Consider the following 13098-nt stretch of genomic DNA (forward strand, 5'->3'; position numbering starts at 1 on the left):
TTGTGCTTCAGATACACATGTACTTTGTGATATAAGAGATGGGAAAATCATTAAGGCAAATGAGTTTTTCACAGAAAATCCAGGTTGTCTTCAGCTGATTCTGTACCAGGATGCTTTTGAAATAGTCAACCCCCTTGGCTCTGCAAAGAAAAAGCACAAACTTGTTGCAGTGTACTTTTCTGTAGCCAACTTACCTGTTCATGTGAGGTCCAACACTGATCATATGTCCCTTGCCTTGCTCTGTCATGAGAATGACCTTAAACACTTTGGACCTGATAAGATCTTTTCAGAGTTGATACAGGACTTAAAAGATCTGGAACAAAATGGCATGACTGTTAGTGGTGAAACTGTCAAAGCAGCTTTGTGTTGTATCGCTGGTGACAATTTGGGATCTCACAATATCGGAGGGTTTACTGAAAACTTCAGTACATCGAAGTACTTTTGCAGATACTGTGAAATAACACGGCATGATTTTAATCAAGATCCAAATGTTTGTGGTCCACAGCGCAACCCTGAAAATTACGAGGCAGCGGTCAGACAGCTCCAAGAAGACGACATCCAAGAAGTCAAAGGAATCAAGGTGAATTCAGTTTTCAATGACCTGAAATCATTTCATGTATGCCAGCCTGGTCTTCCACCTTGCTTGGGCCATGACTTATTTGAGGGTGTCTTATCCTATGATGTCGCACTCTTCCTGAAATATTTCATAAAAACAAAGAAGTGGTTTACTTACACACTTCTGAATAGGCGCATCAGACAGTTTAAATACAAAGGATCTGATGCCCTCACAAAACCCTGCTGTGTCAACTCTGGTGCATACAAACTGTCTGGTCAAGCTGTCCAAAATTGGAATTTGTTGAGGTTGCTGCCGGTGCTAATAGGTGACAAGGTGCAGAATCCAGATGATGATGTGTGGCAGTTGACGCTACAGCTGAAAGATGTTGTTGATTTGGTTTGTGCACAGATTATTTCCTTGCCACAGGTAGCTTATCTAGACATCACTATCCAAGAGTATTTGGAGTCAAGGAAGCGTTTGTTTCCTGAGACACGGCTAAAGCCAAAACATCATTACTTACGTCATTATCCTGCACTAATTTTGAAATTTGGCCCACTTATCAGAGTATGGACAATGAGGTTTGAAAGCAAACATGCATACTTCAAAAGATGTGCAAGGCACTTAAAAAACTTTAAAAACATCTGTCTCACATTCTCTGAAAGGCATCAAATGTTTCAGGCATATTTGTCAGCTGAAGTAGGAAGCACTCGGATGTTACAGGTGAAAAACGGTTGTCCTTTTGTTCCGAATCTTTACAGTGATGAAATCAGGAACGCTGTTGCTGGTTTTGACTTCTTAGAAAGTGATACATGTGTCTCAACAGACATTCAATACAAGGGCACATCATACAAGAAGGGAGATTTCCTTGTTGCAAAAAATGATGAGTCCATGGAGTTTGGAGAGCTTGTTGTAATTTTAATACAACATGATGCAGCTGTTTATTTTGTGTTGGACATGTATACATCTGACTATCACAATGAATACCACCTGCACTCTGTAACAAAACTGACTCCACAATTGCTTTGCCTTAACATCACTGATTTGGTAGATTTCTACCCCCTAAAATCATACATCATCGATGGGCACCGAGTCATTCCATTAAAGCACAGCGTGTTGTCCCTGTGAAGATCCACACACACTATGCTGTAGATAGCATGTCAAAATGCATGCTGTCAGATACGCATCAACCTCAAGTATGCAAGTTATAGCGATCACAGCAGGTGCCACTTATGTGTTGTTTATAGTTTTACATGTACATAGTCAATATTCTCGCTAGACATTAGCTAAATGTATGATTGTTTTTCTTTGTCTTTTCCCTATCGTGCAGAAATGGCATTCCTACAAGATGCCATCCATGAGGTCCTACCCGACTTACCTGATACAGCCAGAGACACGTTGGTGGAAACTCTACAGTCACTGGGCGTAGAGACATCTTCTGACTTGCAGTTTGTAACGGAGGCCGATTTACTGCCAGTGTTGCGACCTATTCAAGTTCGTAAAGCAGTGGCTGCTTGGACTGCTAAATGTAAGTATGATGCAGTCAATGTTACAGACATGAATATGAAATTGATCTTAAAAAAAAGATGTGTAATACTCTTGTGTGTTGTGTTTTAAAGGCCCTATCCAGGATGGTACCAATTCATCTCGTTCCTCAGAATCACCAGGAACTACTTCATCTTCTATGACTGCTCTCCTCTCACCAACAACCTCCTCAAGCTCTTCCACCATCAGTCAAAGCCCGGTTATTGACTGGGCCGATACTTTTGCTGTCCCGTGGAACAAGTTTCCAGAAGAACTGACCCAGGCATTGGAGAGAGGGAAGCGTCCAACTCCACGGCTGCGGAGGGAGATGGTGAGGATAGTTGTGCGTGAAATGATTCAGAAATCAGCACAAGTAAATAAAAGGCACACCACTGTAGTGGCCAAAAAAATGGTTGCGAAATACCCCAAGTCACTGCAGGATGTCATTGAAGGGGACGTAATTGGGGCAGGGTACCACTCCCTCGTAAAACAGCTGCAAAATAGACTTGAAAACGCAAAGCGATCCTCAACACCAAAGACAAGGAAAAGAAAACAGTGCACAGAGTCTGACACAGACGAAATACCTGTTGAGAAAAGGGCAGCAATTCAGGATACCTACGGCTGCGTCAAATGGGAACTGAAGTTCCTGCCACTTGGGGAGACCACAGAGAGCCAACAGCAGAGCCAAGAGGAACTCAAACGCCTGTCCAAAGAAAATGCCCCAAACCAGGATGTGGTGAAAAAACTTACCAGATCGACATTCTACACCCAACGCAAAGAAGTAAACAATGGAAAGGAAATCAAACACTTCTTGGCAGACTGGCCATTTTTATTTGATGACGTGGGCATGGCTGTTCATTTCGAAGAGTTGACCGGGGTTAGCCCCAAAGAGACATTTTTAAGGAATTTGGACCTCAAGGGGGAAAGACTTCTTCATTACTTGAAAACGGTCGCTGTGAACAAGTCCAAGGCCCTACTCCAAGCTTTTACCAAGATTCAGCTGATGGTGAGAGAGCACACAGGCCCCTCAGACAAAGTGTTGGAGATGGTGCTGCTTCTGTTGTCTTACTTCAACGAAAAGGAAGAGTCAATGTTCACATACGTGGAGGACACTTGCCTGGCAGATGAGGTGCAGATGGACCAACTTCCCTTGACGCCAAACATTGTTGTCTGTGGTAAGTTGTTGACCATGTCACTCTCTCTCCGTCACACGTTACAGATGTAGATACGCAATACAGGAATAGCTACAGCTCCAGGCGACTTTATTAGAATAGCATGAAAAAGTTGATTTATTTCCATAATTCCATCAATAATGTTAAACTGTCATGGATTGTAGATTCATGGTCCAGTTGTTTAATTATTCCAATTATTCAATTTTTTCTTTTTACATATTTTGGCATTCCAGCTTAAAAAACCCATGCATTGGGGAATTCTCATCATTAGAATATTGTAATAAAATCACAATTTTCTTCATCAAAATTCGTTTCACATCAGTGCACATCAAATCAGTTGAAATTTGGTGCTTTCTACATAACATGCAATGTTCAATACTTGGTTAGGACTCTCTCTGTCTTAACGGTCATGATGCGTTTAACATTGAAGTCAATGGCAGAAACAGTGCATGGGAGTAATGGAAGCCCAGATATCCTTGATGCTTTGCCGTCAGCTGTTCTTGTTTGTTGACCTGGTGTCCCACACTTCACTCTTCAATATACCCGTAGATATCCATGCTACGTTTTGGTGTTAACTCACCAGTTTAATTCTAACTCACCAGAAATAAAACCCCATTCATTTTCAATGGGGTTTCATTTCTGGTGATTTAGAATTAAACTGGTGAGTTGGTGCCAAAACGTGGCATGGAAATCTACAGGGTATATTGAAGAGTGAAGTGTGGGACACCAGGTCAGCAAACAAGAACAGCTGAAAGCAAAGCATCAAGGATATCTGGGCTTCCATAACTCCCATGCACTGTTTCTGCCATTGACTTCAATGTTAAACGCATCATGGCCGTTATTAAGACAGAGTCCTAACCAAGTATTGAACATTGCACGTTATGTAGAAAGTACCAAATTTCAACTGATTTGATGTGCACTGATGTGAAACGAATTTTGATGAAGAAAATTGTGATTTTATTACAATATTCTAATGATCCGAATTCCCCAATTCATGGGTTTTTTGAGCTGGAAGACCAAAATATATATAAAAATAAACAATTTAATGATTGGAATAGTTAAAAACTGGGCCATGAATCTATAATCCATGACAGTGTAACATTATTGATGGAATTATGGAAATAAATCAACTTTTTCATGCTATTCTAATAAAGTGGCCTGGAGCTGTAGTTGCTTTGGTTGTGTGTCTAAAAGAGTCATTGAATGTAGAAGAGAAGACTACACTTTCTTGCTTTTTCTCTTAAAATGTTTAATGCACCATGTTACACAAATACGTTTTGGATGAAGCTGTCCTCAGTGTGTACTTCCAAAACTTGTTTGTAACATGGTGCATTAAACATTCTAAGAGAAAGCAAGAGTGCTTTTCTCTTGTACATTGCATGACTTTTGCAAATGTCAAGATCTCTCAAACACACCCTCCATAAATTGTCCTCTTGTTTATTTTTGTGTTTGTAGGACAATCCTGCTACTCGGCAAAGAGATGGATGTTGAGTGTGGACCGTATTATCGTCCAGCCCAGTATCCACTCATTCCTAACTGCGCTGTGGTTGATGTTTGGCAGTTTCTTCGTGTTCAACATTCACTACCCAGCATCCCTTGCATCCACACTGGAGTTCCTACAGAGGTTTGTGTTTATTATTAAAAAATGTTTAGCATACATCCTAGTAACTAGGCTGACTTTATATTTAGTGTACCGGTAATAATAATAATTTATAAAAAAGACAGCTTGTTTCGGAGAGCTTCCTGGACTCAAAGAAAGTTTGGTTGAGGTGCTCTTCGGATGGGAAAACTGACGGTGCCAAAACTCTGAAGGGACTCCAAGGCACTCTCTTTTAGAAAAAGGTCAAAAAGCCTTTATTGCGATGGCTTGGTCATATTAGACATTTAAAAGACTCTGACTCCCCGATGAAGGCATGACTGCCGAAACGCTTCAAACAGTGGCAATTGTGAAACGGATGTTTTTAAAAATAATTAAGAACCAATCAGAAGCTTACACATTGTGGTTGTGCAGATCAGGTGACAAGCTGTCATTACCTGAAAAATCCACCGGGTGTCCTAACCCCATACTGAGCAAAAAAAGTAATGAAGTGTCCAATTCTTTGAGGGGAAAACAAGTCCGACAGGCGGACAACAGATGCGTCCGTCTATGCCCGTTCTGAACCTTTTTTGCCCAAACGCCCCCTTGGCCTCCTCATAACCTGTCAAGGCAATTTATCAATAAGCCTACCATGTACTGTATAAGCCTGGATTTGAAAAAGTACCATAGGATTTCAACAGTGTTGGGCAAGTTACTGAAAAACTGTAATGCATTGCTGATTACATGTTACTGTCTTTTCAAAATAATCCCTTACACTACATTTAGCAATGTGGGGACCTAAGGCGAATTTAGCTTAGGGGGGCCATCGGTCCATCCCATATCACATTTTTTTTTAACATAAAATCTCTATTTTTGTTAGGCTATTTTTTTTTTTAATCACGATTTTTTATTTAAAAAAAAATAAATAATTACAAACATAAAAAACAGGCAAACATTACAATGAATTACAATGAAACATTTCAATGAATAGGCTATTTGCAATTTTGCATAGGCCTACATTAAATAAACTAAATGAGAGCAGTGATGTCCCCCCCTCACTGAAGTGTTATTTCATGTGTGTGCATGATGCTGTCACCTATTTGAAGTGACGTTGATGTTGGATTTCATGGAATACTTTTAAATGCCGCTTTGGGAAGAAAACAGAGTAGGCGACAGGTGAACTGTATTTCTGTCAAAACAGTGGTTTGCAGGCGTTTGCGTTTTCACGTGGATATTGTCTTCGTGGACTGTAACAGACAAACCGTAAGTTCCATAAACTAATCAATGAGACATTGGCTACGTGTACATGATGTTTTTAAGTCCGATTTAATAAATGCGATTTAAATAGATCGGATTAAGAGTTATTTTGCGATGTGTATACATGGCACTTTCACTTAAATGCGATTAAACGTCTGGGGAAAATAAAGCATTGCGATTGGACTGAGGACGCACGTGCTGAGCGAGCCAAATAAGGCACGGGGGCGTGGTTCAATGCCACCGAGATGCAGGTCATCTTCCCCACGAAAATCGTTGCCTCAGGCGGACTGAAATCACAACATTTCCCCCTTTCTCCCTGGATCATTTACAATGCTACATTAGCTACCCTGTTAGCATAGAAAAACGAGTGGTCAAATGGTAATGTGGAGTAACTTTGTTGTGCTTCATTACTTTGTGGGGCACTTTTACATCAATATATGGAAGCCACAACATTTATAGTCGCTTAGGGACTTTAAATTAAGCAAAACTTTCATGTGAAAATCAACAGGAAGTGCCGCCATGTTTTTCTCACTGGCAAAGAGCTTTTGGTTTGCACGCATGAGCTCCAGGCCAAAACTGAGCGACTGCCACCTTGTGGACACAAGAGGGAATCACAAGAGGGAATCACAATTCAGAAACCCATCACGGGAGGGCGGACGGACGGACGGAAGGACGGACGGACGGACGGACGGACACCAAAGCCTCTTATAGAGATGCGTGGGACGCATCTAAAAAAAGAATTGGACACTTGGTGACTTTTTTGCTCAGTATGGGGTTAGGACACCCTGTGGATGATTCAGGTAATGACCGCTTGTCACCTGATCTGCACAACCACAATGTGTAAGCTTCTGATTGGTTCTTTATTATTTTAAAAAACATCCGTTTCACAATCAGAAGCTTACACATTGTGGTTGTGCAGATCAGGTGACAAGCTGTCATTACCTGAAAAATCCACCTGGTGTCCTAACCCCATACTGAGCAAAAAAAGTCATGAAGTGTCCAATTCTTTGAGGGGGAAAAAAAAGAATTGGACACTTGGTGACTTTTTTGCTCAGTATGGGGTTAGGACACCCTGTGGATGATTCAGGTAATGACAGCTTGTCACCTGATCTGCAGAACCACAATGTGTAAGCTTCTGATTGGTTGTTTATTATTTCAAAAAACATCTTTCACAATTGCCACTGTTTGACTCCCTGATGAAGGCATGACTGCCGAAACGCGTCAGAGTCTTTTAAATGTCTAATATGCCCAAGCCATCACAATAAAGGCTTTTTGACTTTTTAAAAAGAGTGTCTTGAATAATAATTTATAACTGGGTGTTGAACAAATGGTTAGTTGTTGAGCAGATTTAGCTTTGTGTGTGTGCTTAACATTGTCTCCTTTTGCTTTGTCTTGTTTTTCACTGTTCCAGGTGTTTCTTTTCCATCAACCCGGAGAGGGGCACAAAGGTGGAGAAGACCAGCACAACACGATTGCATGTGAACCCCAGAGTTCTCACCCTCATTCAAGACCTCTCTGACCATGAATGGTGCTCACAGTAAGATTGATTAGTGATTCTCATCCCGCACCCCCCCCATCACACATACAACTATTCATACACACACTGAAAAGTAGAGCTACTCACTCACAAAGCCACCCCCACACTCACACATATTCATATGCGCACTGAAAATGAGAGCTTCGAACCCACTTACCACCCACCCCCCAACGTACATACCCATGTTCACATTCATACACCTTTCTTTTCAAACTTGTGCTGGTTCTAGCACCAAAAAAAGAGGAAAAAACTGCCTGTCGTTCAAACGCAAACATTTCCCATTTTTATCTGGGATAACAATCACAGATTTTTGTTTTGCACTAAAACTTTTGTTGCACTAAAGCTGAAAATGTATCGGCCTCAATGTTTTTTGTTTATTTTTTTTAAACAATATTGTCTTTGTTTACAAAGTTGTGCCATATTTTTCTTTACAAAAAGTGGTTGGTTTGCTACAATAAAGTTGTATATTTGAGGAATTCTCTCTGGCATGGATTGATGTATTTTAGTACCCTATTTACCATACCAGTGTTTCCCACAGATCATGCAGCATTGTGTGGTGCTATGCCCCCATCACTCGTGAAAACCATTGGGTAGTATGGGTTTTGTGCATTTTTGTATGCCTTATTTGACATAGACATTAGAAGAGGTGAACTACATTTGTGGTGCTCTGTTTTAATTTTGTGGTGCTGCGCCACAGAATGGTGCATGTTTGGGAAACGCTGCTAATGATTTTGCAGTTGAATGGGTGGCTGAACTAAAAAAAAAAAAAATGCTAAATGGTTCTTGTTTCTCACAGTCAACCTGGTAAGACGAGGTGGAGGCTACCTTTTTTGCCTGTTTCAGATGATGTTTTTAGCAGAAATACAATATTTAAAATCCTGTAGTTTTAACGGAAAAAAACTGGCAGCTGGGGTTACCAGAACAATTTTGTACAAATTACAGCAAAACTGTAATTGGCTTTACTGAATAACATGTAAATTTTACGGTTTAAACCTGGACATAAAACACTGGAATCCTGTCCTATATATTTTTAAAATCCTGTAGTTTTAACTGAAAAAAACTGGCAGCTGGGGTTACCAGAACAATTTTGTACAAATTACAGCAAAACTGTAATTAGCTTTACTGAATAATATGTAAATTTTACGGTTTAAACCTGGACATAAAACACTGGAATCCTGTCATATAAGCATGGACACTATGCAACTTTAACAAGTCCTTTGTGTTATATACTGGTGTGAGGTGTACAATATACCAAACAAAGTGTTCATTTTTACACCTAAAACCAGTATATAACTCACTGGACTTATGTTACATATACATGGTGTCCATGCTTATATGACAGGACTCCAGTGTTTTGTGTCCGGGTTTAAACTGTAAAATGTACATGTTATTCAGTAAAGTCAATTACAGTTTTGCTGTCATTTTTACGGAATTGTTCTGGTAACCCCAGCTGCCAGTTTTTTTCCGTAAAAACTACGGGATTTTTTTTACAGTGTATTTATGAAATAATCCAAGCGTGCTTCTCCTCATCAGTCACAACTATACTACCAATCAAGCTCTGATAATGACATCGATAATTTAGCAAATGGACCAAAAATACCACATGATTGAAACTGATGAAGCTCCGTCTCTGCGTAGCGATATCACTATTAAACAAATGCATTTCCTAACTTTATTAAAAACCGATACATACTTTGCATTTTTTGAGCTGCTGGTGTTCAGCAGTCTAGACACTTGCTACTAGAAATACTGCATGGATCCCTAGAAATGAAATAAAATGATTGAATGAGTGAAAGCCCACCTGGGAAACTCCAACTCGCATGGTCATTGTGACACAGCACTCCACAGCACACAAGTGTTAACTGCACACTGCACACAACGAAATTGCATTTTATCCCTCACCCATGCAACGGGGCAGCCCCAAATGGCGCCCCAAGGGAGCAGTGCGGCGGGACGGTACCATGCTCAGGGTACCTCACTCATGGAGGAGGATGGGGGAGAGCACTGGTTAATTACTCCCCCCACGAACATGGCGGGTCGGAAGTCTAACCGGCAACCTCTGTGCTACAAGTCTAATGCCCTAACTGCTTACCAGGGCTTGAAAATGAAATTATTTGTCAATTGTTCCGCTCTGAACGGTTCAGGTGTTTAACGTTTTCGTTCTTGAATTCGTTCCGCCACCAAAATACCGTTCCTGAACCGGTTCGGAACTTAAAATATCGTTCGTTCTTATCGTTCCGGCAGTGTTTTATGGACCTATCAAGTCTATTTTTATGGACTGTACCTTATACCTAGAAGAGGCGTACCCATTAGTATTTTCCCTTGATTTACACAGTAGCTACTCTAAGCCCAAAAATAATAGGTTAAATCACAGACGGCATCCAAAAACATTCAGATGGGCTATCCCTCCCACATATAGCCAACAGACTTACTGTAGCATATGAATAATTTCTTATCAAAAACATTTATGGATACGTGGTAAACTCCTTACCTGGCTGTAAGTTTTATCCATATGGAGATCTTGCGCTATAATTCCTAACCCTGCATGGTGTAGATATGGTGTGCCTTGGCTGTTGCTGACAAATATCTCCAATTTCCTGTATAACTCTACAGCGCAAACACTTCAATGTATGCTTCAGGGTATGCTTTTGTGAAATTTTACAAAATATATAGAGAAAGAAATAAACTGTTTTCTGGATTTCAGAATAACATTTCTGTTCAGGAACAGTTGAAGACCATTTCGTTTTCGTTTCCGTTTCTCCTCCTCATAAAATTGCATTAAATTCTGTTCGTTCCGGTTTTCGCTTTTCGTTCCTTGAACCGGTTCGAAGCCCTGCTGCTTACCCATGACTGCCTGTGTTTGGGCCCTAACCTCAACTACATCATACAAACAGGGCGAACCGTTATTTAGACATAGTAGTTACAGTTACATTTTGTTACTGCTACATACCAGGTAACGGGTTACACCTTTCTTGACACCGGTGTCATACGCATGACATTACAGTGACATAACAGTGTCATAGTTTTGAAAGACTCATAAACATTATGTCAATGTCATAAATGTTTTATAGTCATGGAAAGTTGACATTGTTTGGGCTGTTTCTACCAAAACCGAATGCCAATTAATGTCATAAAACGTTCATGGAATCAACATAATGTTTACTGTGTTATGACACTGTTATGACACAGTCATTTCATATGTATGACAGCAGCATCAAGTAGGTGTTACCACAGAATGTTTATACAGTACTTGAGGTTAATGTTGCTGTTGCAATACTATTACTTATTACTATTACTTACTTATTTTGTGCCGTCATATGCTGCTACTGTTAAATACTGTTATTTTTTGGTTAAGCGCACTGAACTGCCCCTGTTTATGAAATGCACTACGCAAATGAACTTGCCTTGTCTTGCCTTGCCTTGCTTATAAGCCCTATTTCATTCAACAAGATGATTCGTTTGAATGTGATGCGCATCAAGAATTCAGTGATGTGATGGAAAAACAGTAATATTACTCTAAAGCCGTTTTGATGTTTTGGCCGAAGTTAATTCACTCTGAAAATGTGTTTTGGGTGAAGTGTATAGCTAGTGTGAAGTGTGTGGGTGAAGTGTGTGAGGTGTATCGCTACAGAAGTGATGGAAAAGGTTTGATGCGATATACAAAAGCCGTGCAGGCTCAGAGGCTATGGCTGGACCTGGCTCGAGAGTTCCAACACTTGCTCAAACTCGTGGTGTTGCGTGTTGTGCTCTCTATCCCAAGTTCTAATCACAAACTGTGTTCTATTCTTTAAAAAAAAGCCTTTATTTTTGACAGGGCAGTAGAGGAGAGACAGGAATTGAGTGGGGAGGAGAGACAGGAAATGAGTGGGGAGAGAAAGATAGGGAAGGATCGGCAAATGACCCGGGCTTGGTAACCCAGTGCCTTACCCACTGCCCATGGCAGGGCCATGTGTGTTCTATTCTGCTGAAATCTTGATGGAAAATCATCTGGTGAGTCAGAAAAATGTGCATCAACACGGTTGATTGTGATGTCGTTTTATTTCGCTAGAATGGTCCTGTTGATGTAAATCCAAGCGGACACATCTTATATCGCTACAGCATGATGCGCTTCAACTCTTAATTCGCTTCAGAATGGAAAAATGGCACTACAGTCTGCATTACCGTATATCATAGTCTTGTGTGAGCCGCTGAGCTGTCCTGATATAACCCCTCACCATAGCCCCTGGTTATGTGTGACAGAGAATGGAGAGATAATGGAGTTTGAGGAGAGATTTGAGCATTAGAGGTGCGATGCGTGAAATGTTCCAAACACCTCCTGGGTGCTAAGGCCAGGGTGTAACTGACAAACACTTTAAACGCTTCAAAACACCGCACGGCACTATGGTAGGTAAAAACACTCTTATACAAACACTTCAAACACATTGCATCGATTCTGTAGGTTTAAAAAATATATATATACAAATGGGTCTGATTTACAAACAAGGCTTCAACGTAATCTTCCATATCACAGTAAAAAGTGTTTTTAAAAGATTCACTTGCAAAATGACTTACCATCTATTGCTGAACATAATGATAGAGTGCATTCGAGAATATTGACATTGCACGATGACACACAGAAGAATAGACTTTGCAACTAGAAAAGACTTGAAACTCAACTTGCATCCACAAATAAAAAAACAAAAAAGGCGCAAAAATGAATGATGATAATAAAAAAATAAAGGCTGTGGATTTAAGAACTGCCATTACTGGCTCACATTCCAAAAGTATTATTATTGTGGGTCCCTTGCCAAAACAATCTTGCTTTTTACTATTTCAATGCCTCCCAGGTTCAATTTGACGTGAGCAAATTGGAATTAGAGACAGAAATTGGATCAAGCCCTCCACCCCCCTTTATGGTTGTTTTGAATTAGGCCTATAAGTCATTCAGCTGAGTCACAGCCTGTTGCAGTTGTCACAGACACAGGACGGATGAAAACATTATGAATGCCAGTGTAGCAGCTGACAGCTCAGGCCGGGCTGCAGGACAAAGTCATCTGAAAAGGCCCCCCACCCAATCCATTCAATGTAATTAAACCTAATTCTGCCTCCCCTCCCCTCCTCCCCTCTGCCTGGGCCCGAGCCAACTGACCCCTTTGTCCCCCTTTGTCAGCTTCCCTGAAGGCCAGTGTCACTGTGCTGTCACTGTGTCCCTTGAATTCAGTGCAGTAATTACCGTATATCTTTTCATGAGCCATTAAGTCCCGGCAAATGTTTATGATGGATTTGTCTGAAGTGCCCCGAAATGTCTTGTGACCAGAAGAGGAGTCTTATCAAGATTAATGGAGGATCTCACAGTGTAGTGTGTAGGAAAAGCCAGAAGACTGATGGAGTACTGGAATACGCAGATTTGATCGGTAACTTGCTTTTTGTTCAACACACAAATCAGTGCCAAAAGTCACACGTAAGTTAAACATGTAACCATACAGCAGCCCCACTGAGA

The 13098-nt window shown here is 40.7% G+C and overlaps 1 protein-coding gene across 2 annotated transcripts; it reads left to right on the top strand.

Annotated features, from left to right (window-relative positions):
* The first annotated feature begins 499 nt into the window (after positions 1-499).
* Positions 500-7644, top strand: LOC134448372 (uncharacterized). 2 transcript variants are annotated; one of them, XM_063198051.1, is made up of 5 exons: positions 500-580; positions 1884-2081; positions 2173-3252; positions 4705-4873; positions 7494-7644. In XM_063198051.1, the coding sequence occupies exons 2-5, from the start codon at positions 1886-1888 to the stop codon at positions 7621-7623; spliced, it is 1575 nt and encodes a 524-aa protein (XP_063054121.1). In that variant the 5' UTR covers positions 500-580; positions 1884-1885; the 3' UTR covers positions 7624-7644. The 2 variants fall into 2 exon arrangements, with proteins under 2 accessions (XP_063054121.1, XP_063054120.1); XM_063198050.1 differs by lacking the exon at positions 500-580 and having other exon boundaries at positions 1622-2081.
* Positions 7645-13098: the final 5454 nt, after the last annotated feature.

This window comes from Engraulis encrasicolus, chromosome 5 (genome assembly GCF_034702125.1).
Source record: "Engraulis encrasicolus isolate BLACKSEA-1 chromosome 5, IST_EnEncr_1.0, whole genome shotgun sequence".
NCBI classification, from domain to species: Eukaryota; Metazoa; Chordata; class Actinopteri; order Clupeiformes; family Engraulidae; genus Engraulis; species Engraulis encrasicolus.